Here is a 24,196-nt window from a genome sequence, read left to right as displayed (position 1 = left end):
CTCACCTAGGTTAGACAGTTATTTCCCTTTAAAATAAATAGTTGTCTAAGAAATAATTATTTATTTTAACCTATTTCTGGAGTCAAACAAACACAAGTTATCCTAGCCTAAAATATGATAGAATTTTAGACAAACACCATTAAAACTAACCATTACCAAGGTTATCATAAATTAAATTAAGATAAACTATTATAGGATATGTTATACGGTTTCCAAACTCCCAAACAGACCCTTAATGATATAGTCCTAATCACTTAGCCGGTTTATTAATATAAATCGATTTAAAATTTCCCGGACATCAATAATTACCTAATTACAAACCGTCAGATCTCAAACTACAAAAGATTCAGAATTCTACGGTTTAGATAACCTATGTATATAAAAGTAAACATATATAGAAGTCGCAAAACATCAGTTCGGTAAAATAGTCCTTTGTGGCGGCGACCTTCCTATCGAGAGAGAAACTAAACAAGTGTTTGTTTGGGGGGGAAATTTTTCTCATGCGCCACGGAAAAAAAACTCTCTGGTAAGCCACATCTCTCATTTCTAGGTTTTTTGTATTAATATCTTGGTATTAAACTACAACACTTGGAATTGAAAAGATTACGCGTTCAAAAAGATTAGGTTTTGCTTAATTTCCTTTGTCAGATCTACTGCTATCTTGAAAATTAGGTTTTTCTTGAGTTTATAATTTATATAAAAAAGGTATTTTGCCCTTTGGGGGGTTGGGTTCGAGAATTTCGAGTTAATTAAAGTGTGGGGTTTGCTCAATTTCTTTATCAGATCTGTGCGTACTGATTTTAGGTTTTTTTTTTTTTTTTTGAGCTCACTTCGAAAATTGGTAGATATTAGGTTTCTTCTCTTTTGGGATTGGGAATTTGAAATTGAGAAGATTACGAGTTGAAAAGAGTGGTGTGCTTCCCAGTTTCTTTATTGGATCTTTTAGAATTGAGTTTTAGGGTTTTTTATCTTTTCTTTTTTATAGTGTTTAGAGTTTGGTGAATTAGGGGTTTTGGTGGTTTAGATTTGGTATTTGTGGTTCGGATATATATGGCTGCTGGAAGGAATGGGAGTTTTCGTGATAATGATTTGAAAGAACGAGAATCTGAAGCTGAAGTAACCAAAAGGAGGGATTTTTATTATCTAAAGGAAGAATATGATCGATTTGGGAACAATTGTGGGAGTGGTGATCGAGGAATGAGGGGGTCTGGAGAATTTGATAGGAAGAAAGAAAGGGATGCTGGTGATGAGGATAATAGGGAGAGATTTAGAGTTAGACAGAAGGATATTAAAGAGAGAGAAGTAGGTAGTAATGGTGTGTATCGTTCTTCTTCTTCTCCATCTAGTATGAGTAACTCAGGTAGTGGTGGTAGGCGAGCAGGAGCTGAGGTTTCTGTTAGAACAGCAGGTGATAGAGAACCCGGTGAATTGTCGAGCGGAAGTGGATCTGAGGATGGGGACATTGTTTCAGAATCTCGGGTTAGCAGGGATAATGAGGTTTCGAAGCCTGAAAATGGTGTAGATGTAAAGAGAAAGTTTACTCCAATTGTGTGGGACCGGGAAGAGAAAGAAAGGAACAAAACATCTGCTGATCGGGTTACTGTTTCACTGAGCTCAAAGCTTCCTCCTCCTCCACCAATGCCAAAATCTTTTCGTCAGTCACCTAATGTTGTTATTGGTGGTGGTGTGCAGATTTCTCCTATTATACCTAACCGATTGCCCAGTCCACTGCCTTCACTGGCCAAGCCTCCCATTGCTCCTAGTTCTGCTAGGTCTGCTGTATCTGAATCTTCAGAAGTATCATCCCCTTCACCATCTCATGAGCATCAGTGGAGTAATGATCAAGAACCAGGGAAGTTGGAAGAAGATGATTATGTTTCCACACTGAACATCTCAGCTTCACGTTGGGCGGATGAGAGTAATTCACCTGGTAATGTTGGGGAAAGTTCTGACCATGAAGACATGTCTAAAAGAAGAAAGAAAAGTTCAGTTTCTAGGTTGTTCAATGGCAAAGTGAAGACGAAGGCATTTACACCTGAGCTTGATGAGCCCAGAAAAGAAGGCTCAGTTGGTAACCGAGTCAGATCATCAGAGTCTGGCGGAGGTCGCAACACTGGGTCTGCCAGTGAAGGTGAGTACCCTGATAGAGAATCGGGTAAAATTGATAATATGGAGGTTGACGAAGAGGATATGAACAGAAATGGAAGTGCCTACCGTTCAGACTCGGATTCTGATGAAATTAGGGATTCTGCTCGAACGCCAGAGCCAATAGCCCCTCCACACAGAAGTATAAACATGCTACAGGGGTGTAGAAGTGTTGATGAATATGAGCGGCTTAACAAGATAGATGAAGGCACTTATGGTGTTGTATATAGAGCGAAGGATAAGAAGACGGGTGAAATTGTTGCTTTGAAGAAGGTGAAAATGGAGAAAGAAAGAGAGGGTTTTCCTTTAACTTCTCTGAGGGAAATAAACATTCTCTTGTCTTTCCATCATGAGTCAATTGTCGATGTCAAAGAAGTTGTCGTAGGGAGCAACCTTGATAGTATTTTTATGGCGATGGAGTATATGGAACATGATCTCAAAGGGCTGATGGAATCTATGAAGCAGCCATTTAGTCAGAGTGAAGTAAAATGTCTGATGCTACAATTACTGGAGGGTGTTAAGTATCTTCATGATAATTGGGTGCTTCATAGGGACTTAAAAACATCTAATTTGCTTCTGAATAACCGTGGTGAGTTGAAGATCTGTGACTTTGGGTTATCTCGTCAATATGGGAGTCCGTTGAAGCCCTACACTCATTTGGTAGTTACTTTATGGTACAGGTGAGGAACAATTTATGTTTTGTACATCTTGCTTCATGCTGGTATTGTGAAATATTACCTCATTGGTTTTCATGTTTTTGTAGTTGTATCATTATATGCAATCCCATCTTGGATTTCAGTTTAATATGTTGTATTTTATTCTCTTTGCAGGGCACCTGAACTTCTGTTGGGAGCAAAATTATACTCAACAGCTATTGACATGTGGTCCCTGGGTTGCATTATGGCTGAGTTCTTAGGTAAAAAACCACTTTTTACTGGGAAAACTGAAGTAGATCAACTAGACAAGGTAATCTTCATGCCGTAAGTCTCTTTGGTTGTTCTTGCAGGCTTGATGCATCTGGTTTTTTCCGTCTGACCTGCAGATTTTCCGGATTCTTGGCACACCGAACGAGACGATCTGGACAGGTTTTTCAAAATTACCTGGGGTGAAGGTCAACTTTCTTAAGCATCCGTAAGTCTTATCTTTTCTTTATTTTAAATAATTTCTTGCAATTACGCCGTCCACTAAGTTCTATTTTCATCATTGTTTTCTCAGGCTTCCTGCTTAGGTGATTCTGGTCAGGCTTCTGGTTTGCCTTGGTGGCATTCTTTCAGTTTGGCAATAAATGTTTCATGTTGTTAGTAACCTCTGACCTAATTATTTCAGGTACAACCTACTGCGTAAGAAATTTCCAGCCACATCTTTCACTGGATCCCCAATCCTGTCTGATTCTGGATTTGATTTACTGAATAAACTTCTCACATATGACCCAGAAAAGGTAATTCCTTCACAATTCCAGCATATTAAGATGATTATATTTTTACCTCTAACCCAACATGTCAAAGTTTAACTTTGGGAAGTTATCCTGTTCTATCCTTGCTCTCAAGTTAAGTTTTCTAGTTTTTAAGGGTAATGGTGCTGAGCAAGATATCTTATCCAAAAAAAATGATGCTAAGCAAATGTATCTACCATGTCATGCAGAGGATCACAGCAGAAGATGCCCTTAACCACCAGTGGTTCCGTGAAGTTCCTTTACCTAAATCAAAGGACTTTATGCCAACATTTCCTGCTCAACATGCTCAAGACAGGTATTTTATAGGGTAGTGATTTGTGTAGATAAAAGGACTGATAATTATTTTACTTTGTTCAAAGCAAGAGAGACTTTTCTTTTGTAACTTGAAAATTTCTACCTAAAACTTGGAGTTACAAGGCATTGATAGGTATCTAGAAGAATTCCTGAAATTAGATAATCCCCCTAGAGAAAATAATTAGGTTTGAAAGACAAAGAAACCATACTCTCCACACAATAATTGGTATCCAAGCCAAAGTCCTCAAATTCTAAGCTAACAAGCCACGCTATTGTGATTGTTTTAGAAACAGAACATTAGTTTATAAACAATCACCCAAATTAGTTTCTTTACCCTTTGAACATGATTTGAAATTTTTATTGGATCACTAGGAAATTACAAGATAGTAAGATGTATTTAGTTGAACCTCTAAAATTAGATGATTCCAATTCCATTTGGAGAACAATTAGGATTGAAGGAGAGAAACTCATTCGCATTCATCTTCATATAAAGTTTAAAAGTGTAGCAAAAAGTTTATAAATTCTAAGTTAAACATTTATTTATACCAGTATCTGGGACATAACCAATATTTTTATATTGTTCGGGACATCCATAATGCATCAGGTAGTCATTAGTGGCCAATCAATTTTAGCAATAAATACTGATTTAGGTTCCTTCCAATTGAAACTTTTTTTTGCATGGTCGTAGGCGGCTACGAAGAGTTATGAAGAGTCCAGATCCATTAGAAGAGCAGCGAAGGAAGGAGTTGAAACAAAGGGAGTTGGGTACCACTGGTTTGTTTGGGCAGGATAGACAAATATGATTGTTCTCAACAGCTGGGCTTCAGATTCCAGTGCCATCCAGCTTGAAGTGAGAGATTAGAGTTGCAGGATATTCATTTTCCTCAGAGCCCTGATGACTTTAATGCGCTCTGTTTCTTTTGATGTCAAGGTGTGGCTAAATGACTTTCATTGCTAAAATCAGCATAGTTTGGCACTTTGTAACATATAACATATATCTAGTTACAATGCTGGATAACATGTAACATATCTCTTTGGGGCATTGTAAACAACATTTTATAATTGGGTTTATCTAGTTACAAAAATCATGTGTTTGCTGTTCCGTTTCTTTTAACCTTTACATTGTGTTTGCAAGAGACAGTTGATGTGAAGTTGGGGACTGCGACCTCTGGTTTTCATACCTGAAGAAGTTTGATGGAATTACGTTTTCACTTCAAAGGTAATTATGTCCAAATAGTTGTGGAATATAGAGCAAAATTTGGGGTTTTGCTTTTCAGTCAGGATTATCTACCTTCAGAAACATATTTTGAACACTTGGTATTCTGATGATGTTAGCTTGGTGCTTACAGGCTCTGTTACAAGTAATGTTGACGTGATGGTTGAATTTGTGTAGGCTTTAATTTTGTTTCTTACTTGAGGGAATTGGAACTGTTTACAACTTCGCTAGGGCAATAGTGACTATCCTTTTGTAAGAATTTGATGTGGTCCTGGCATAGATGTAGGTAAATGCATTTGAAGGTGATCACCAACGTGAACTCATAGCAGTACCTGCTTTTTGGTCATCCCGTATTGAACTTCAATAGCTATCTGGCGGGAGATTTCTTATGGTCATTACCTTGCTTCCCCTTCATTTCTCTTCAAAAACTGATCTGGGTTCCCTCGAGTAGTCAGAGAAGCTTACCAAAGTGTGCATCACTACAATCAGCAATAACATATGTGCTCTGATCTCCTTATTCTTCTTTTGATTCTGTTTTCTTTTGTCTTACGCAAATCCTTGCCAGCGTGTTTTGGTAGATTCTTGGCTTAGATTTCAAGATGTAAAGGGGTGTGGGATGTATTGCTTTTATGTCGTAGTTTGACCAATTTGAAGCATTTTGCTGGCTCCGTAATTACATGACACTTGTATGCAAATGCCACTGCAGTGTCAAACAACGCAGATTGAGGAGAATAGCAATCATTCAAGAATCTGTAGAACTGCAGTCGTATTTTCGGTGCTTCAGATATCTATTCCATCATGTCTTGCTCATCAGAGGTACTATACAACCCTTAATTCATTGTTCCATACAAAGTTTAATATAAGAAGGGATGAAGGGTTCTGTATTGACATCTACAATTCTCAATTTTCTTTCTTTTTAATACTTAAAATAATATACAGAAGGGCTTATGTTTAGGTTTATGTTGTACACGTCAGTCGTGATAATACTCCCTCCATCCCACAGAAATAGATCGTTTCAGTTTTCAAATTTTGCTTAAGTATAGGCAAACCTTGTAAAATGAAAAGACCCATTTTTGTGGAACGGAGGGACTACAAGATTGATGTTGTTTTGACGTAGTATACTTTTTAATTATAGGATTACTCGATGCCAGTGAAGTTGATTAATGAGAAATATTTATGGAATATATACTATCTGACTACAATTGCAAACTATGAACTAGTAATCCAGAAATTAGTTTGATTTGTAAAATAACTTGTGAAAGCCACTATGATGAACTAGGCTATGAAACTGTCACATCTATGCAGTGAGGCAGAGTGCTTATTAAGTCAATGACTTATATTCATTTAAAAAAAACCAATGATACGAAAGTATGTAGTTACGTATTCATTAACATAGTTTTTGCAGTTCTAGTTAGTTGATTAATAACGTACCACATCCTGTTTGTGGATGTTTACTGTATAAATGTGCAGTGTGTATTGATACCTAAGATTCTGAATACATATTTGGTTCATCCGTGCTCTATGTATAATGGACCATTTTTTATGTCACTGGCAGCATCAGTAAATTTACAGTTACGTTAGCATCTTGGGTTGGAGCATAGTCATATCTGCGCAACAATTGTTATATCTTATTGTAAGCATCATTTTATCTTTTCATAACCACTGTGCTTCATCTGAAGAGATCTAGCTAAGTAACTATTGAAGGATTATGACACGGTTCTGCAGTGAAATCCCCCTTGGCGAATAACCAGAGAGAGTTTAGTTGTCCGTTCATAATTTCCAAGTTTTTGCTTTTGAAAGGTATTCACTACACTGAAATAGTTGAGGAGTTGCGCAGAAATATGTCGATAACGTGAATATTATTCGATTATTTTGTCTGTAACATGCATTTGCTCCTCTTTGGATCCTCGATTTATAAGGCGCATATTAAATGTCTTTCATCTTCAACAAGGTGGGCTTTCTTTAGGTTGAGGATGTGTAAATCTTTGGTCGTGTTTGTTTTAAGAGGAAGCTTTCAAACCCCAGAATCGGGGGTAATCCCAAATGGATGTCAGCAAGTTGTTAAAAAAAAGGTGAATACTTTTATTTGATTCACAACTTGAGAGAAGTTTTGTCAAAACCGATCTACTATCAGCTTTTCCCTGATCCAAAGAATATATGCTCGCAAAAGGAATGGTGTTTTTCTCTATCAAAAGAGAACGCTCACACTTGTGTGTTCTTTTCACCCCCTCAAGAAAAGGCTGTATTTTAAAACACACACTCGGTCACGATTCGGACTTTGGAGTATATTTTCATGCTCACAAATGAGTGCAGACTCCGTGTGTTTAGGTGTTCTAATTTTCTGTCATTTCTTTTTTCTTTCCTTGCAGTTGGTGCACTCGGTATATACTAGACTAGAGTCATGCAAGTGGCACCCTGTGATTATTCAAATTCAGCCAAGTAACTGAGAGAAAGAACAAACATAACAAGTTCAGAATTCTTGTTGTTAGATTCCCATTTTTAACTCTTACTCAGACCGTGATTGTTCAATATTTAATACAGTATCGTCTACGAACAAAACCCTGTCAAACTCTCTGTCTCTCTAATGGCAAAGATTGATTTTCAAGCAATGGAAATAGATCCCAAGAGTGGATTCTGTTCAGAAACAATAACCTATCATAGTCTCAGACCCATAGTTCCACTTCCACCAGTGAATTCATCTCTCTCTATCTATGAGTCTATGACTATGTTTTCTCTCTTTTCCGCAGCATCTCTAATTCCTCTCCAGAAACAACAACTGCGTTAATTGATTCTGAAACTAATACTCGAATATCATATTCTGTTTTGATTCAAAAGATTGAATCGTTATCTCATCATCTGAAATCAGTTGTTGGTTTATCTAAAGGAGACACTGCTTTCATTCTCTCCCCTACATCACTTCATATACCCATTTTGTATTTCTCTCTTCTTTCCATAGGAGTTGCCATTTCTCCTTCTAATCCTAAGAGTACTATTTCTGAGATTTCTCATCTGATTAGCCTTTCCAAACCTATAATTGCTTTTGCTACGTCGAAAACTTCTCATAAACTCCCTTCAGTGCTTCACCATGGTACAATTCTCCTCGACTCGGCTGATTTTGAACTCATGATGACCGAAGAGGAGAGAACATTGGTTGATTTAGTGGATAAGGTGAATCAGTTGGATACTGCAGCGGTTCTGTATTCTTCAGGGACTACAGGCAGAGTGAAGGGTGTAATGTTGAGTCATAGAAATTTTACATCACTAGCAGCTGGAATATATGGTTCACAACTGAAAAATAGAGGTTTGGGTACTAGTGATGTGGTTGTGCTGTCTACAGTTCCATTGTTTCATGTCTATGGGTTAGTTTGTATCCTAAAAGCAGCGGCAATGGGTGAAACTTTAGTAGTAATAAATCAAGAGAGGAGGTTTGAGGTTGGAAGGTTGATGAAAATAGTGGAGGATTACAAGGTTACGAATTTGGCGGTGGCACCACCTGTTATATTGGCTATGTGCAAGGGGCCAAGAATGGACCACGTTCATGATATGAAATCGTTGACGACAGTTGTTTGTGGTGGAGCTCCTCTGCTAGTGGAGGTCATTTCAAGGTTTAGAGACCGGTATCCCAATCTAGTCGTGGCACAGGTTTACAATACGCTATCCCTGAAAATTATAAAAATATTTCAAGTTCAACGGTAGTAATGAGAATTGGGGGTATACCAATAACTGCACTCTTATTAGCTTATACATGTTGTTGAATGAAGGCGTATGGACTGACGGAAACAACTGGTGGAGTATTCAGGACATTAGGTGCGGAGGAGAGTCGTAGAATTGGGTCAACGGGCAGGCTTTCATCAAATATGCAAGCAAAGATTGTTGATCCTGAGACTGGCGCTGCTTTGCCTCCTTGTAAACAAGGGGAACTTTGGGTTAAAGAGGCAGCAATCATGAAAGGTATTGTGAAGTGCACAGAAAGTTGAATTTCTTGGAATTTTCTAGCTTAACATCTTTAAGAGAAGTTGCTCTGGTAGATGCTTAGCTTCTTTGTTTGGGGTTCTTGTATGTAGGCTACGTCGGCGAGGAAAAGGCAACCTTGACAACTTTGGATACGGATGGATGGTTGAAGACGGGCGACCTCTGCTATATCGACAATGAGGGTTACCTATATGTTATAGACAGGTTAAAAGAATTGATCAAGTACAAGGGATATCAGGTATTGACAGTGGTACTATATCTTTGCAAAAATATTTTAACATTCCAGATAGTATCTGGAGAATAAGTTCATATTTCTTTTTGTCTCTAAGGTGCCATATTATCTCTGCGTTCATGTATTCTCTAGGTTGCTCCCGCCGAATTGGAAGAACTGCTGCAATCCCATCCAGATGTTCTTGATGCTGCTGTAATTCCGTAAGCATCATATACCTTCTTAATTCTTGACTTCAAGTAATTTAGCTAGTTATATTTACGTGTTCTACTAACCAACATCTGAAATATATTGCCTTTGCATCGGTCATGATGTGAGTTATAGATTATTATGAGTCCCGGACTGAATGTGAATCACCTTTTAAAATTGTATAATGTAACAGACTTCCGGAATTGCAGGTATCCAAATGAAGAAGCTGGTCATGTGCCAATGGCATTTCTTGTGAAGCGACCTCATAGTTCTATTGATGAGCCACAGGTCATGGATTTCATCGCCAAACAGGTAATTTACATTGATCTTAAATTTCAGATTTATCTGTAAACTTAACTTCTCATACTCACAGATTCACCAAAGTAAAACTAGCTATGTTCCTGCCGCTACAACAATACAGAGCCTTACATACATAGCTAGTTTAGAAAATCAGATGATTGAGCATTTTCCAAGACGTTTTGAGGATGATCTTGCTTTGGTGACCCTGGCCTGTCAATGGCCTTCTACGAGCCTTAAATACATGTCAGGCCATGACCAGCTATCTAGAAAAGTAATCGCAGTTATGGTGAATAATTGATCAAGGTGGCTGTTTTTATTGGTTTCATTCATGTAATGGTATGTGGTGAATGTAGGTATCGCCGTATAAGAAGATAAGGAAAGTAAAATTCATTGATTGCATACCTAGAAATGCTCCAGGGAAGATATTGAGGAAGGAGTTGATCAAGCTTGCACTATCTTCAAGGACTACTAATACAAAAACTGCTGCAAAGTTGTAATTTTTTTACTTTTTTTTGTTTGTTTGTTTGTTCTAATACAAGCAATTCTAAATAGGTTGGTTTCTGATTGGTGAAATAATAAATGGAGGACAAAGAAAATGTAGTCATAACCTTTAAGTCTAAATCTAAGAATTGCGTGTATAGATTAAGAGCATGTTTGTTTTTTTGCTGACTCGGGGTCTGGATCTGATTCGGTTCGAGTCAGATGTCAGACCATTTGTTTTTTTTTCCGAGTTAGATCTGACTCGTGATATGAGTCAGACCTAATCCCTGATTCGGACCTGTTTGAGTCAGGTAATAAAATACTCCTGACTCATGGGAACAAACCACTAACTCATGTTTTTGAATCAGATGGGTCAGATCTGACTCAAAAAACAAACATATTGAGTCACATCCAGATGAGTCAGGTGATTTCAGTCAGATCCAGATGAATCAGATCTAGACAAGTCAGGTGAGTCAGGAGAAAACAAACATGATCTAAGTGATGCAGCCATGGGCCCATGTCCGCTCTGTTTCCATCTTTGTTGAGGTTTGAGCACAGTATGGGGAATGGACCAAATAATCTGATTATTGTTAGTTGTCTAGGTTGTTTGGCAACTCAATTTCATTTTACCGTATATGCTTCAAAATTCATGGAACTTGTTCCACTGGCATACTAAACAAAAATGAAATCAAAACCACTCTCTCTGGCTAGGTGAAAACTACATTCACATCCATTTTTATACTTTTCTCCACTATAAAATTTATGGGCGTAAAAGTTTAGGCACGCATCCAATTTTGATGTGAAAATTTCTCCCAAACCCATAATTTATAAAATTATGTTTCTTCACGATTCCTTCTTCAATTTATTTTCTTCTTCTCTACTGTGAATCAAACTCCATTTCTCTCTTTAGAATGGAACAAACCCATGGACAAATTCTCAAAACAGGACATTCTAACGATACCTATCTCATCACTTATCTTCTTTCACTTTACGCGAAAAATCATCTCGTTTCTGATGCAACCCATCTTTTAAATTCAATTACTGATCCTGGCATATTATCCTTTTCAACTCTGATTTCATCTTGTTCGATCTCTCGTCATTTCAGTGAAGCCCTTTTGCTTTTTCGCCAAATGCTTAATCATGGTATTTTACCTGATAATGTTGTTACTCTAAGAGCACTAAAAGCTTGTGCTAGATTGTTTGCATTGAAAATTTGGTAGACAGATTCATAGTTTAGTTAAAGTTTGTGGGTTTGAATCAGATTCATTTGTTCAATCTTCTTTGATCGATATGTATGTGAAATGTGGTGAAATTAAGGACGCTCACATGTTGTTTGATAGAATGGGTCACAGAAACGTGGTTAGTTGGAGTGTTTAAGTTGTTGGTTCTGCTCGGCAAGGATACGTGGATGAGGCAAAAGAGTTGTTTAATGAGATGAGGGATTCTGGGTTTGAGCCTAATCTGATAACATGGAATGGTTTAATTGCGGGTTTTAATTATAATGGATTGGCTTCAGAGTCACTGCAATTGTTACATAGGATGCATTCAAGATACTATCTCTAGCGTCCTTCCTATGATAGGGCATACAGAAGCTTTGAAGATGAAGCAAGGTCTTGGGGTGGACAAGTGGGTCGTTAGTGCACTAATTGACATGTATGGGAAGTGTGGTTGTGCATGAGAAATGTTGCAAGTGTTTAGAGAGATGGCTCATATGGATGTGGGCTCCTGTAGTGCGCTGGTATGTGGACTCTCTCAAAATGGCCGCGTTGCTGATGCACTAGATATGTTTAGATAGTTTAAGAACCAAGGAATAAAATTAAATGTCGTGTCTTGGACATCGATGATTGATAGTTGTACACAAAGAATTGCATAATCTTTTATGCATCGATAAAAAGGATGCATAACCTAATATGCATCCAAAAATATGGCTGCATAATCTATTGTGCATCTATTTTTTTCTGTATCCACTAAAATCAACCAAAACAGTGGTACATAACTTGTTATAGATGCATAACTTGTTATGTAGTTGAGAAGATGGATGTATAACCTGATATGCATCCAAAAATATGGCTGCATAATGCATTATTCATCGAGAAATTTGTTGCATAATCTTTTATGCATCGAGAAAATGAATGCGTAACATGATATGCATCTGTAAATATGGTTGTATAACGCATTATGCATCAATTATTTTTGTGCGCACTAAAATCAACCTAAACAATAGTTATATAACTTGTTATAGATGCATAATTTGTTATGCAGATGCATAACTTGTTATACAGTCGAGAAAATGGTTGTATAATTCGTTTTGCGTCTGTTTTTTTATTGGAATCAAGCGTATACAACATTTTAGTGGCTGCATAACCAAAATAATAGATGCATGAACAAAAATATGGTTGCATAATGTGTTATGCATCTTTTGTGGTGTATGTATATTGTGTTATGCATCTTTTTTGGAGTCTGCATAACGAATATGTAGTCAGTTTTCGAAATGGTTTCCTAAGATGATGATCACCTCCGATATTTTCGTGAAAAACGAAAATTTGATATTGTTGTTTGTACTCGTTGTGTAGCTCTCTTTAAAAGATTTCCAACGATATAAAGTTTGTAAAATTACAAGGCGCAGTTTTTTAGATATGTTATATCCAAGTTGCGTTGCCAATTATACCCCTGAAAAATTAGGATGCATAACCAGTCATGCAGACATTTTTCAAAATTTCATATAATTATGGGTGTCACGGAACTAAAAATTTATCTTGGGCATGACAATGAGAATATTATTTTTTTTGGGCTGCACCTAATTTCTCCTCAGGAAATCCTCTGGAACCAATTTCTAGAGGTCCTAGACTTAGTTATCAAAAAATTCCATTTAATGGATTCTCTAAAAGGGTTGTAAGAAATTTCTATCAATTTGAAAACAGTCAAAGAGAGGTAAGAAATACAAAAGTCAGACTGTCGGATGGCACCCCCAAATCATCTCTCAACACTCATGGTGAGATCATATCTCATCCTGCTACTTAACTATATGTATTTTCATCCCCGTGTATAACTTGAGAGATACAAGGATGTTTGTAAGTGAGATGCTCAAGTCTTCTGTTTATTACCATCCGTAGGTTTGATGTCTGTTATACAGGTTAAGATTTTTCTCTCTGTATCTAATGTAACTCTTTTGCTCTATCTTATCAGATATCGAGTCTTGCTTAAAAGAGCCATTTTGAGAAACAATATGTATTTTCTTGAGTTCATTTTTTTTTCTGACCTTCTGATAGTTTCGAGTCCACGAACGTCCAAGTCTTCTTTAAAATCTTGGGTTTCTATCAAGGGTATCTACCCTTGGTGATAACATATATATTCCTTGTATGTGTTTATCCTATTCCCAGAAAAAGATGTCTATGGGAACCTCTGTTGAACCTCAACAAGAAGTAAACATTAAGATGGAAGAAGACTTCAAAGGATGTGATTCAGCTCAAGATCTGACACTGAAAAAGATGCTTGAAAGAAAAGAGTATAACTCTTGGATAAGAGAATCTGTCAAGGATTTAATCTTCGTTCAGAATGAAGTTAAGAACGAGCTTGCTAACCTTCAATTTCAGATAAACCAACTCATTGATGGACAAGCAAAAATCCTCGATAATCAAAACATCTTGATCAGGAACCAGAAGAAGGTCATCCTTGATTGCTTCAAAGCCAGGCATCTTGCTCGCATCGTTGACCGAAAAACAAATGTTCAAACTTATGAACATGGTGTCCCTACGGTCAAGAAGATCAAGGATATCAGTGACTCCTACTTTGATGGACCTTTTCAAAGGTATGAAATAGTCAAAGAAAACTGATATATTTGTCTAGTAAAACTTCTTAAGAGAATTTTTATTCTTGTTTTTGTTTAAGAAGGATAGCTAGGGTTTGGAATAACCATTATTGTGAGTACACATAGCTATGTCCAACATTTTCATCTTCATGTTTTTAGATTTATTTATTTAGATTCTAAAGTTGTTTTGGAAGATGTGTTTGCAGTATTAATCTTTATGGTTTTATTGCAATATGTTATGGGATATGTGTGTTTGCGTCCGTGAACTATTATTGTCCCATACGTTGTCAAAATTTATCTCGTTTATATGTCGATATGCATGTATTGATACAAGATCGATGAACTTTTATCAAACAAAAGTTAAGCCTATTATGTCATTTATTGATGGAAGATAGGTTAAAATCTTTTGTTTTACGAGGATTATGTCTATTGTATGTCATTGTGCAAATAGTAATGGAAAATAGAATGAATCCTTGTATATTCCGCAGTATTGATCTTTCCAGTTCCATATTTTATGTATACACTGTGCGACTCCATAAGTCTTCTTATGTGAGAATTTCCAACTAGACTAATCATAGATTCGTTTGTGGTTATGTTGGTTGTGTATTCCGATTAAATTAATCATGGGTTCTCTTTTGGTTAGTTTATTTGAGTATTTTGGATACAAAATCATTTTGTGGGTTTTGGTGTCCAAAGAAATCCTTCTTTTCTCGTAAAAGTAAGGTCGCTCTTGTTGTTCTTTCGAGAATAACATCAAATGGGTGAGAGTTCTTTTGAACTTGCGCTTAATTTCCATATCTTTGTGGGGACTGCGGCTGTGGAATATTTTAGGAGTTATCTTGTATCTTTATAAACTCCGTGATGAATGCATTTAGCTTCGGCTTTATGACTCCATGAAAATTTCATTAGGATCTCGTTTTCGTACCTTTGCCAATTTTATTAACAAAAGAGGGGAGAATTAATATGTAGTTCACACTACAAATACATATGGTTTTCGGATCATTATGTAAGGGGGAGTGGTTTTTATGTTGAGTCGAAGTATTGACTAAGGGGGAGTGATATATATCACCATAATATTGTTGTCGAAGTTGTGATATAAGAACTTTAATGCTGTGTAATAATACTATGACATTGTATAACAATGATCGAAAGCATTTGTTTTCTCATTGTTATGGCTACGAAACTTCAACAACTATGATGGTGAACTGAACATCTGTGGAATCATGGGAGTACTTGGAAAAGACGAAGTTTTCGAGTAATGTTGAAGCACCAAGGAGATCAAGCATGTGGACGAGAAGCTACAAATTTTTATCTATTTTGTAATCCATATGTATTGATAGTTTTGTCACTAAAATTGACAAAGTGGGAGATTGCTAGAGCATTGCTCGGTCGAACTCGCATGCGTTGCTATCTCAAGCATGTTTGTCAATATTAGTGATCAAAACTATATGTCTTGATTTCTAGTTTACTTATGACTAAGTCTCGGTCTAGGATAGTTAAGTGTCGTTGAGCTCCAGACTCCATGGCGATCATCTTACGAAGACGAAGAACTACTCGAGGAACCAGTGGAACTTCATCCGACTAAAAAGGTATGTGGAGACTTGAAATTATCTATCACTCTAAAGTCTACTCTATCTCCTACTCTTGAGACAATAGTCGTATAAGTATGATAGTTTTCATACATACACATTTGCTATTTCGAGCCGAGTTTACTCGCCTATCTTTTTCTCGAAATATGTGTTGGTAAGATTTTGCTTTAACCACTTTCATCTTTACCCGTGATGAAATTCATGATGAAGTTTCAATCTTAAAAATAGCTTTGATGACGATAGTCGTGAATAATGATTGTTATAATATTATAGAAGAATATTTCAATGATTGAGTTTAGATTACCAACTATGGATAGAAGCATATATGGTGTGTTCACACATTAGTGTATAAATCCATGTGCCGGAAACCAAGTGTGTGCATATGTGTGCATACGATATTGGTGAAGGAGACAGGTTGGGTACGCGTACCCGTACGCGTACCAGTGAAAGTTTTCAACCGAAAATTTCTGCTGAGTTTGTAGTTTGCAAACTAGTAAACCAGTCACCTTAGGTATGCATACCCGTACGCGTACCCACAGAAGTTTTCAAACCGAAAATTTCTGCTGAGTTTGTAAACTCAAATCCGGTAACTAAGGTACGCATACCCGTACGCGTACCCAAGCTGGTTATTTCTCAAATCGGTAGTTCATGAACTTGAAAAAATAAATTATAAGGAATCCAATCTTTGCAAACCGTGGGTATATTGTTCATGAATTGATTCAAATGGATCAAACGGATTTTGTTTCAATTGTGTCTATGAATAAAAACCTAAGCAATTGAACAACTCTTCAACTAGTTCTTATGAGTCATTTGAACTAGTTATGAGAAAGATGAATACGGTTAATATGAAAGTGCTCATATGGCCAACCATTGGTTAACTATTTGTGAACCAACTAAGTGTACACGTTTAGGTATGGTTACTCAAACCTAAATGAATACATTTCATTTGTATGTGACAAGCTAAGTTTCGATCTAACGGGTGAAACATATTAGCTTGGTTGAATCAGGTTTTTCATCAAACGGTGAATATTGAATTCTTTGTTACCAAGGTAACCTAGATTGCAAATACTGATTTGAAAACTATATAAAGGAGACGTCTAGCAACTGGAAAAACTAATCCCCACACCTCCTGTGTGATACTAGTTGGTTTTGCTATAGTCGATTCTCCTTTAATCTTAGGTTTCTTCTCGAGACCCTGTAGGTTAACGACTGAAAGACTTCATTGGGATTGTGAAGCCAGATGAAACTACTGCTCTTGTAGTTGAGCGACCTGATCTTTCCATTTTCTATTGTACGAGTTCAATTGAATAATTGACTTGAGATTATATCTCCGATAGGGCAAAGATAAAAAGAAATCACAAACATCTTCGTCTCATCGTTTGTGATTCCGCAATATCTAATTTCGGTACCATATGATTTAGATTATTGTGAGATGATTGATAATACTAGGTTGTTCTTCAGGAATATAATTCTGGGTTATCAATTAGTTCATGTTTTCCTTGATTTATCAAAAGACGAAATAAAACTCATAGGCTGTGGGAGACAGATTTATCTTTGTTTATTAAAGTCTTCGACTTTGGGTCGTAACAACTCTTAGTTGTGGGTGAGATCATCTAAGGAATCAAGTGTGTAATATCCTTCTGGGATCAGAGACGTAAGGAGTGCAACTGTACCTTGAATCAGTGTGAGATTGATTATGGTTCAACTACAATCCAGACCGAAGTTAGTTTGTAGTAGGCTAGTGTCTGTAGCGGCTTAATACAGTGTGGTGTTCAATCTGTACTAGGTCCCGAGATTTTTCTGCATTTGCGGTTTCCTCGTTAACAAAATTTCTGGTGTCTGTGTTATTTCTATTCCGCATTATATTTTGTTATATAATTGAAATATCACAGGTTGTGCGTTAAGATCAATCAATTAGAATATCCAACCTTTGGTTGTTTATTTACATTGATTGACACTTGAACATTGGTCTTTGGTACCGTTCAAGTTATTTCACATAATAATCAGGCTCACGGATTTCTATCTGTTCCGTTTGCTGATTACAATGTGAAATAGAGATATTAGAACTCTTTGATATACTTTATTAATATTGAGTCTAGTTGATTCTCTTGAAAGTATATTGGAGTTAGTCCATACAGGTTTTCATCCAACGGTGAATATTGAATGCTTTGTTACCAAGGTAACTTAGATTGCAAACCCTGATTTGAAGACTATATAAAGGAGAACTCTAGCAACTGGGAAAACTAATCCCCACACCTCCTGTGTGATACTAGTTGCATAAACTAGAGTCGATTCTCCTTTAACCTTAGGTTTTCACGAAACCCTATAGGTTAACGACTTGAAGACTTCATTGGGACTCTGAAGCCAGACCCAACTATTTTCTCTGTAGTTGCGTGATCTGATCTTGCTGTTTTCTATCGTGATTGAGTACAATCATACGATTGGCTTGAGATTTATATCTCCGATACGTAAGATTGAAAAGTAGTCACAAACACCTTCGTCTCATCGTTTGTGATTCCACAATATCTTGTTTCGTTAATCGATTAAGATTATTTGAGGTGATTGATAATACTAGGATGTTCTTCGGGAATATAAGTCTGGTATATCAATTGGTTCCTGTTCACCTTGATTTATCAAAAGACGGAACAAAACTCGTAGGTTTATCTGTGGGAGACAAATTTATATATTCAATAGACTTTTCTATGTGATACAAATTTGTTTATCAAGTCTTCGACTTTGGGTCGTAGCAACTCTTAGTTGTGGGTGAGATCAGCTAAGGGAATCAAGTGCGCAGAATCCGGCGTGGTTCTTGAGGCGTAAGGAACGCGACTGTACCCTGATCAATGTGAGATTGATTATGGCTCAACTACATTCCAGACCGAAGTTAACTTGTAGTAGGCTAGAGTCTGTAGCGGCTTAGTACAGTGTGGTGTTCAAATATGGACTAGGTCCCGGGGTTTTTCTGCATTTGCGGTTTCCTCGTTAACAAAACTTCTGGTGTCTGTGTTATTTCTTTTCCGCATTATATTTTGTTATATAATTAAAATATCACAGGTTGTGCGTTGAATCGATCAATTGGTAAATCCAACCTTTGGTTGTTGATTGAAAATTGATTGATCCTTGAACATTGGTCTTTGGTACCGTTCAAGTTATTTCTCTTGTATTCAATCAGGCTCGCAAATTCCTATTTGTTTGATTGCGGATTCAACCGAGAAATTGAGATATAACTCTTTGATATACTTTTTCTTAAGATTGAGCCTGACTGTCTAGTTATTTTCTTGTTGTTATAGCTACGGATTTTCAACAACGATGATTCTAAGCTTACAACCTTTGGGATCATTGGAGCACTTGGAAGTGACGAAGATTTCGAGTAACGTTGAAGATTAGGCATGTGGAATAGGAGCTACAAAATTTAATTAATTTATTTTTTGTATTCCATATGTATTAATAGTTTTATCACTAAAATTGACAAATGGGGAGACTGTTAGAGCATTGCTCGGTCGAACTCGCATGCATTGCTATCTCAAGCATGTTTGTCAATGTTCGTGATCAAAACTATAAGTCTTGATTTCTAGCCTATTATAGCTAAAGGTCTCGGACTATGATATAAAGTGTAGTTGAACTCAAGAATCCATGGAAATCATCATACAAAACGAAGGACTACTCAAGGAACTGGTGGAACTTCATCGACTAAAAGGTATGTGGAGACTTGAACTTATCAGTCACTCAAAAGTCTATTTACTCTATCTCCTATTCTTGAGACAAAAGTCTTTTTGATATATAGAATTTCATTATACACATTTGATATTTCGAGCCGAGTTTAACCCGCCTATCTATTTCTCGAAATATGTGTTGGTAAGCTTTCGCTTTAGCCAAATTCATCTTTACCTAGTGACGAATGTCATGTTATATTTCAATCACTTTTGGAAATTGCTCTGACGAAAAATGGTCTGTGAATAACGACTATATAACGTCCTCTAAGAATGTTTCAATGATTGAAATGTGAGTTTAGATTACATAACCATTGGTAGGATACAAACATTGTTGTGGAAACACATATATGCATAAGTCCTTATTACTTGAACCAAAGTTTGCGAACTTTGTTGATCAAGAGAAACAGAATGTGGCATGAGCCAAGTCCGCGAACTCAGTCCACGAACTGGCGGAAGTTCTCGACCCAAGAATTTCTGCTGGAGTTTGTGAACTCCTTCCGTGAGCTTAAGTCCGCGAACCCAGTCCGCGAACTTGAGTAGGTTATATCTAAATTAGGTTTTTCTTGAACTCATGTTTATATAAACTAAGGAATGCTTTTGGAAACCGTATCTATAAAGTTCATGAACCGATTCGAGTGAATTAAACCGTTTTTTCTTCGATTGTGTCTTGTGTAGTTACATAAGACCTAAGCAATTGAACAACTCTCTAACTAGTTCATTTGAGTCATTTGGACTAGTTATGGTGAAGAAGAATATGGTTGATACGAAAGTGATCATATGGCTAACCATTTGGTTAACTATTGTTGAACCAACAAATGTTAATGTTTGGGGACGGTTACATAAACCCAAAATTGGACATTTCATTTGTGTGTAACAAGCTAAGGTTTCGATCCAACGGTTGAGAAATCTTAGCTTGAATCTAATCAGGTTTTCATCTAACGGTGAATATTGAATGCTTTGTTACCAAGCTAACATTGATTGCAAACCCTGATTTGAAAGACTATATAAGGGAGAACTCTAGCAACTGGGAAACCTAATACCCACACCTTACATGTGATACTAGTTGCATAAGATAGGGTCGATTCTCCTTTAACCTTTGGTTTCTTCTTCTAAACCAGGTTAACGACTTAAAGACTTCATTGGGAGTGTGAAGCCAGACCGATACTACTTTTCTTGTAGTTTTGTGATATGATCTTGCATCTTCTATCGTACGAGTACAATTGTAATAATTGGATTGAGATTTATATCTCCGATAGGCAAGATAGAAAAGTAATCACAAACACTTCGTCTCATTGTTTGTGATTCCACAGTATCTTTTTCGCTGCGTCAATTAGGATTATTGTGAGGTGATTGATAATACTAGGTTGTTCTTCGGGAATATAAGTCCGGCTTATCAATTGGTTCCTGTTCACCTTGATTTATCAAAAGACGGAACAAAACTCGTAGGTATATTCGTGGGAGACGGATTTATCTATTACCGTAGACTTTTATTTGTGATATAGATTTGTTTATTAAAGTCTTCGACTTTGGGTCGTAGCAACTCTTAGTTGTGGGTGAGATCAACTAAGGGAATTAAGTGCGTAGCCTCCTGCTGGGATCAGAGGCGTAGGAGCATAACTGTACCTTGGATCAGTGTGAGATTGATTGGGCTTCAACTAAAGTCCAGACCGAAGTTAGTTTGGAGTAGGCTAGTGTCTGTAGCGGCTTAATACAGTGTGTGTTCAATCTGGACTAGGTACCAGGGTTTTCTGCATTTGCGGTTTCCTCGTTAACAAAATTCTGGTGTATGTTATTTCTTTTCCGCATTATATTTGTTTATATAATTGAAATATCACAGGTTGTGCGCTGTTCAATCAATTAGAATATCCGACCTTTTGGTTGTTGATTCAAATTTATTGACACTTGGATAATTTTCTTTGGTACCACCCAAGTTATCTCTCTTTGATAAAGACTCACAGATTTCTATTTGTTTGATTAAAGATCAAATCGAGAGATTGAGATATAAACTCTTTGATATACTTTTTATCTAGATTGAGTATGACTATCTAGTTGATTCTCTAGAAAGTATATTGGAGTTTGTCCATACAGATTGCTAAGAAAAATATTGGGTGTGTTTGTTGTACCCCAACTTTTTCAATTGGTATCAGAGTGGTCAAACACGTTTAAGACCTCACTAGTCTGTGTTTGTAGCAGTCTGACTCTATGGACAAAGGTGCTATCTCAATAAACGTACCACCAGTCTTCGATGGCTCAAACTACCCAGGATGGAAAGTTGCTATGTGTGCTTATCTTCAAGCTCGTGATTTTCAAACCTGGGTAGTGTAGTTAAAGGCTATGATCCTCCGGTTAATACAAAAGGCGATGTATTGACAGGTTGGCTAAAACCACCTTTCTATGTATCGATTGATTATATTATCTTAGCTAGTTTACTTGTGAAATTGTATTATTATCTTTCTTTTATATTTTATGGGAATTTTGGAGTTTATTCCCGAAAGAACAAGAAATCGTCCAATTGGCCACAAAAGAGGTAGAATTATCATTACATGGAAACCACTATTGGAAGTCGTGTGGGTGTCAAGAAGAAACCAGCTGAAACCCATTATGAATTAATGGAGGAAGTCAAGGAAGGCAGCCATTTGATTCTAAACGGGTTTACTATAGGCACCCACTCAAGTTACTAAGGGACACCAACACTCATTGACTACTTGTATTGACAGAACAAGGTCATTACGTCTCAGCTCATTCACGTTCAACTTTTTTTAGTTGAGCCCAATAGGCTATTTAGCCAATTTTCTACACGATCAGATTAAGGTTGCGACTACTTTTCTCGACCAGCCTTGGCCCTTGGACGTGTGAATTTGGTCAGAGTTTGGCAAGCTACTTTGCACGGGGTGTGATACACGGGACACAACTAGGTTTCCTAGTTTTCTTAAATAAGAGGTTACAAAACTCTATATATAGGGAAGCTTAGATACAATTAGGGATATCTTCTACTCACCGTTTTTATCCCCCTTAGGGGGGACAACTATCTCTTTTCTTTGTTCTTTTTATTGTTAAGGATGAATTCAAAGTTCTAATTGTGAAGCTCAATTATTTACAAGTTTGTTTCAAGTTTTAAAGTTAATCATTGTGGATTGTTTTTACCATATCGAAGGTTTATGATTGATTCTTAGATTGGTTTGGGTGGCCAACTAGATTAGTCTATTAATCATTCTAATGCTAGTAGAGAGTTGAGTCGATCCGTAATTGTCGATTATCTCCTACACAAGTAGAAATCACAAGACTTTGCGGAGGGATTCTGTGGAGCAATTGCGAGTAAAGGAAACACCAGTAAGTGGACCGAGCGTACCGAGTTTAACTGCTGGGATCAAACCTAAATTCATAAATCTTAATACGTTCGGGGAATTACATCTTGTAAGCGAACCTCAAGGTGGTTCTTTTGAATAGAATCCGGTAGTCGAGCATTTCCGTATCCGGTGATACAAGGAGTTTTGGGGATAGCTAAGCGTACCTTCTATTCTACGGTTGGTGACAATTGATTCTAACCAGAGATAAACGGGTACAATGTTGAGTTAACGGTTAGTAACGACAAAGGATTTCTTCATTATCTTTTTCTTCTAATCCTTTTTATCGTTCTTTTATATTCTCGCTGATTTAGATAACATATCAATTGCATTACTCTTCATGGAAACGATCCTTACTACCACTTTATTACTTGTTAATTAGTGGTACACATATTATTATTTTGTTGAGTAAACGACGCTCACCATGTATCTATACTTAAGGATGTTGGTAGTTATAGTCCGGAAGAATCTCTTGCTGCAATGCAAAACTCTGATGGATTAAATGCTATCAGACAAGCCATTACCCCAGACCTTCAACACTATGTGTCTACTTGCACTAAGTATAAAGATGCCTGGGATATCTTAGAAACTATATTTGAAGACAATAGATATGTTTCTAAGAAGTATGTCATCGATGGAGGAAATAACCTCAACCCCCTCTCCAAAAATACCTCTCTTGGAAAGGTAAAAATTCTTGATCCAAATTCTGTTCAAACCCTTGCATTCAATTTTTTTTCTGATACAAGTGGGTCCTCTAACTTGTCTTGGGCTGATGAATGTTGTTCAAATGGAGATTGGTTCGATAAACCATTGATAACAGAAAGGATCAAGGATTTTGTAAAAAGAAGCATTAGATGTGACAAACATCTTCTGTCAGCTCTTGCTGCTAATGATTCTGTAAAAGAAAAATCTTAAGTGCCAACGTTTTGAATGCGTCTGATGGATGTGATAAACCCGCAGCTTTTGCAGCAGAAACATCCACATACTCAAGTTCTGATTCAGAAATTGAGTCTGACACAGAGATTTTTGATTTCTTGAATATAGAGGTTCTTCAAGAAAATCTTCAATTAAAAGCTTCATTGAAGAAACTAGAATCATTAATCCAGGTGAAAGATCTTGAGATAGACTGTCTTAATGATAAACTCACCAGAACCATTCATTCTAAAGGAAAAAGAGACTAATACTCTCAAGGATGATCTACAAAGATTATCTGGAAGTTCTGAATAAATCTCAGCAATGTTATTTGGTCAGAAATCCTTTGGAAACACAAATGGTTTAGGATTTAAAAGCAAGACTGCAGGTATTGTCAACCCCGTTGTTTCTCTTCATGAAAAAATAAAGGTTGACAATTGTGATAAACAGAAGGCACTTCAACAAGACAAAGGATCCTTGATTTATTCGTTTTGTGGAAATGCGAATCATGTTCAAAGCACGTGTTGGAGGTTCAAGAGGAACAACAAAAGA

The 24,196-nt window shown here is 36.8% G+C and overlaps 2 protein-coding genes across 15 annotated transcripts; both read left to right on the top strand.

Annotated features, from left to right (window-relative positions):
- The first annotated feature begins 416 nt into the window (after window positions 1-416).
- LOC113281475 (cyclin-dependent kinase G-2-like) lies at window positions 417-7,644 on the top strand. 14 transcript variants are annotated; one of them, XM_026530228.1, is made up of 11 exons: window positions 1,051-2,825; window positions 2,976-3,111; window positions 3,188-3,276; window positions 3,472-3,583; window positions 3,787-3,893; window positions 4,581-4,823; window positions 5,034-5,924; window positions 6,664-6,741; window positions 6,834-6,908; window positions 7,075-7,180; window positions 7,478-7,644. In XM_026530228.1, exons 1-6 carry the CDS (start codon window positions 1,051-1,053, stop codon window positions 4,693-4,695), a joined length of 2,334 nt encoding a protein of 777 aa, XP_026386013.1. In that variant the 3' UTR covers window positions 4,696-4,823; window positions 5,034-5,924; window positions 6,664-6,741; window positions 6,834-6,908; window positions 7,075-7,180; window positions 7,478-7,644. The 14 variants fall into 14 exon arrangements, with proteins under 14 accessions (XP_026386022.1, XP_026386021.1, XP_026386020.1 ...); XM_026530230.1 differs by having other exon boundaries at window positions 5,034-5,111; window positions 5,815-5,924; window positions 6,664-7,180; XM_026530227.1 differs by having other exon boundaries at window positions 5,034-5,111; window positions 5,395-5,924; window positions 6,664-7,180.
- On the top strand, window positions 7,510-11,956 carry LOC113278992 (4-coumarate--CoA ligase-like 9). The gene is made up of 10 exons (XM_026527708.1): window positions 7,510-7,547; window positions 7,856-8,750; window positions 8,870-9,059; window positions 9,173-9,318; window positions 9,445-9,512; window positions 9,708-9,810; window positions 9,872-10,069; window positions 10,152-10,291; window positions 11,499-11,637; window positions 11,795-11,956. Exons 1-10 carry the CDS (start codon window positions 7,510-7,512, stop codon window positions 11,954-11,956), a joined length of 2,079 nt encoding a protein of 692 aa, XP_026383493.1.
- Window positions 11,957-24,196: the final 12,240 nt, after the last annotated feature.

Source organism: Papaver somniferum, chromosome 5 (genome assembly GCF_003573695.1).
Source record: "Papaver somniferum cultivar HN1 chromosome 5, ASM357369v1, whole genome shotgun sequence".
Lineage (NCBI taxonomy): Eukaryota > Viridiplantae > Streptophyta > Magnoliopsida > Ranunculales > Papaveraceae > Papaver > Papaver somniferum.
This window is presented reverse-complemented; position numbering and strand designations above follow the sequence as displayed.

Coding starts and splice junctions, on each gene's coding strand:
- LOC113281475 (XM_026530231.1), top strand. CDS start 1,051: ATGGCTGCTGGAAGGAATGGGAGTTTTCGTGATAATGATTTGAAAGAA. Junction 2,826..2,975: donor GTAGTTACTTTATGGTACAG/GTGAGGAACAAT, acceptor TTCTCTTTGCAG/GGCACCTGAACTTCTGTTGG. Junction 3,277..3,471: donor GTCAACTTTCTTAAGCATCC/GTAAGTCTTATC, acceptor TAATTATTTCAG/GTACAACCTACTGCGTAAGA.
- LOC113278992 (XM_026527708.1), top strand. CDS start 7,510: ATGCAAGTGGCACCCTGTGATTATTCAAATTCAGCCAA. Junction 7,548..7,855: donor GATTATTCAAATTCAGCCAA/GTAACTGAGAGA, acceptor TCTTTTCCGCAG/CATCTCTAATTCCTCTCCAG. Junction 9,513..9,707: donor CTTGATGCTGCTGTAATTCC/GTAAGCATCATA, acceptor CCGGAATTGCAG/GTATCCAAATGAAGAAGCTG.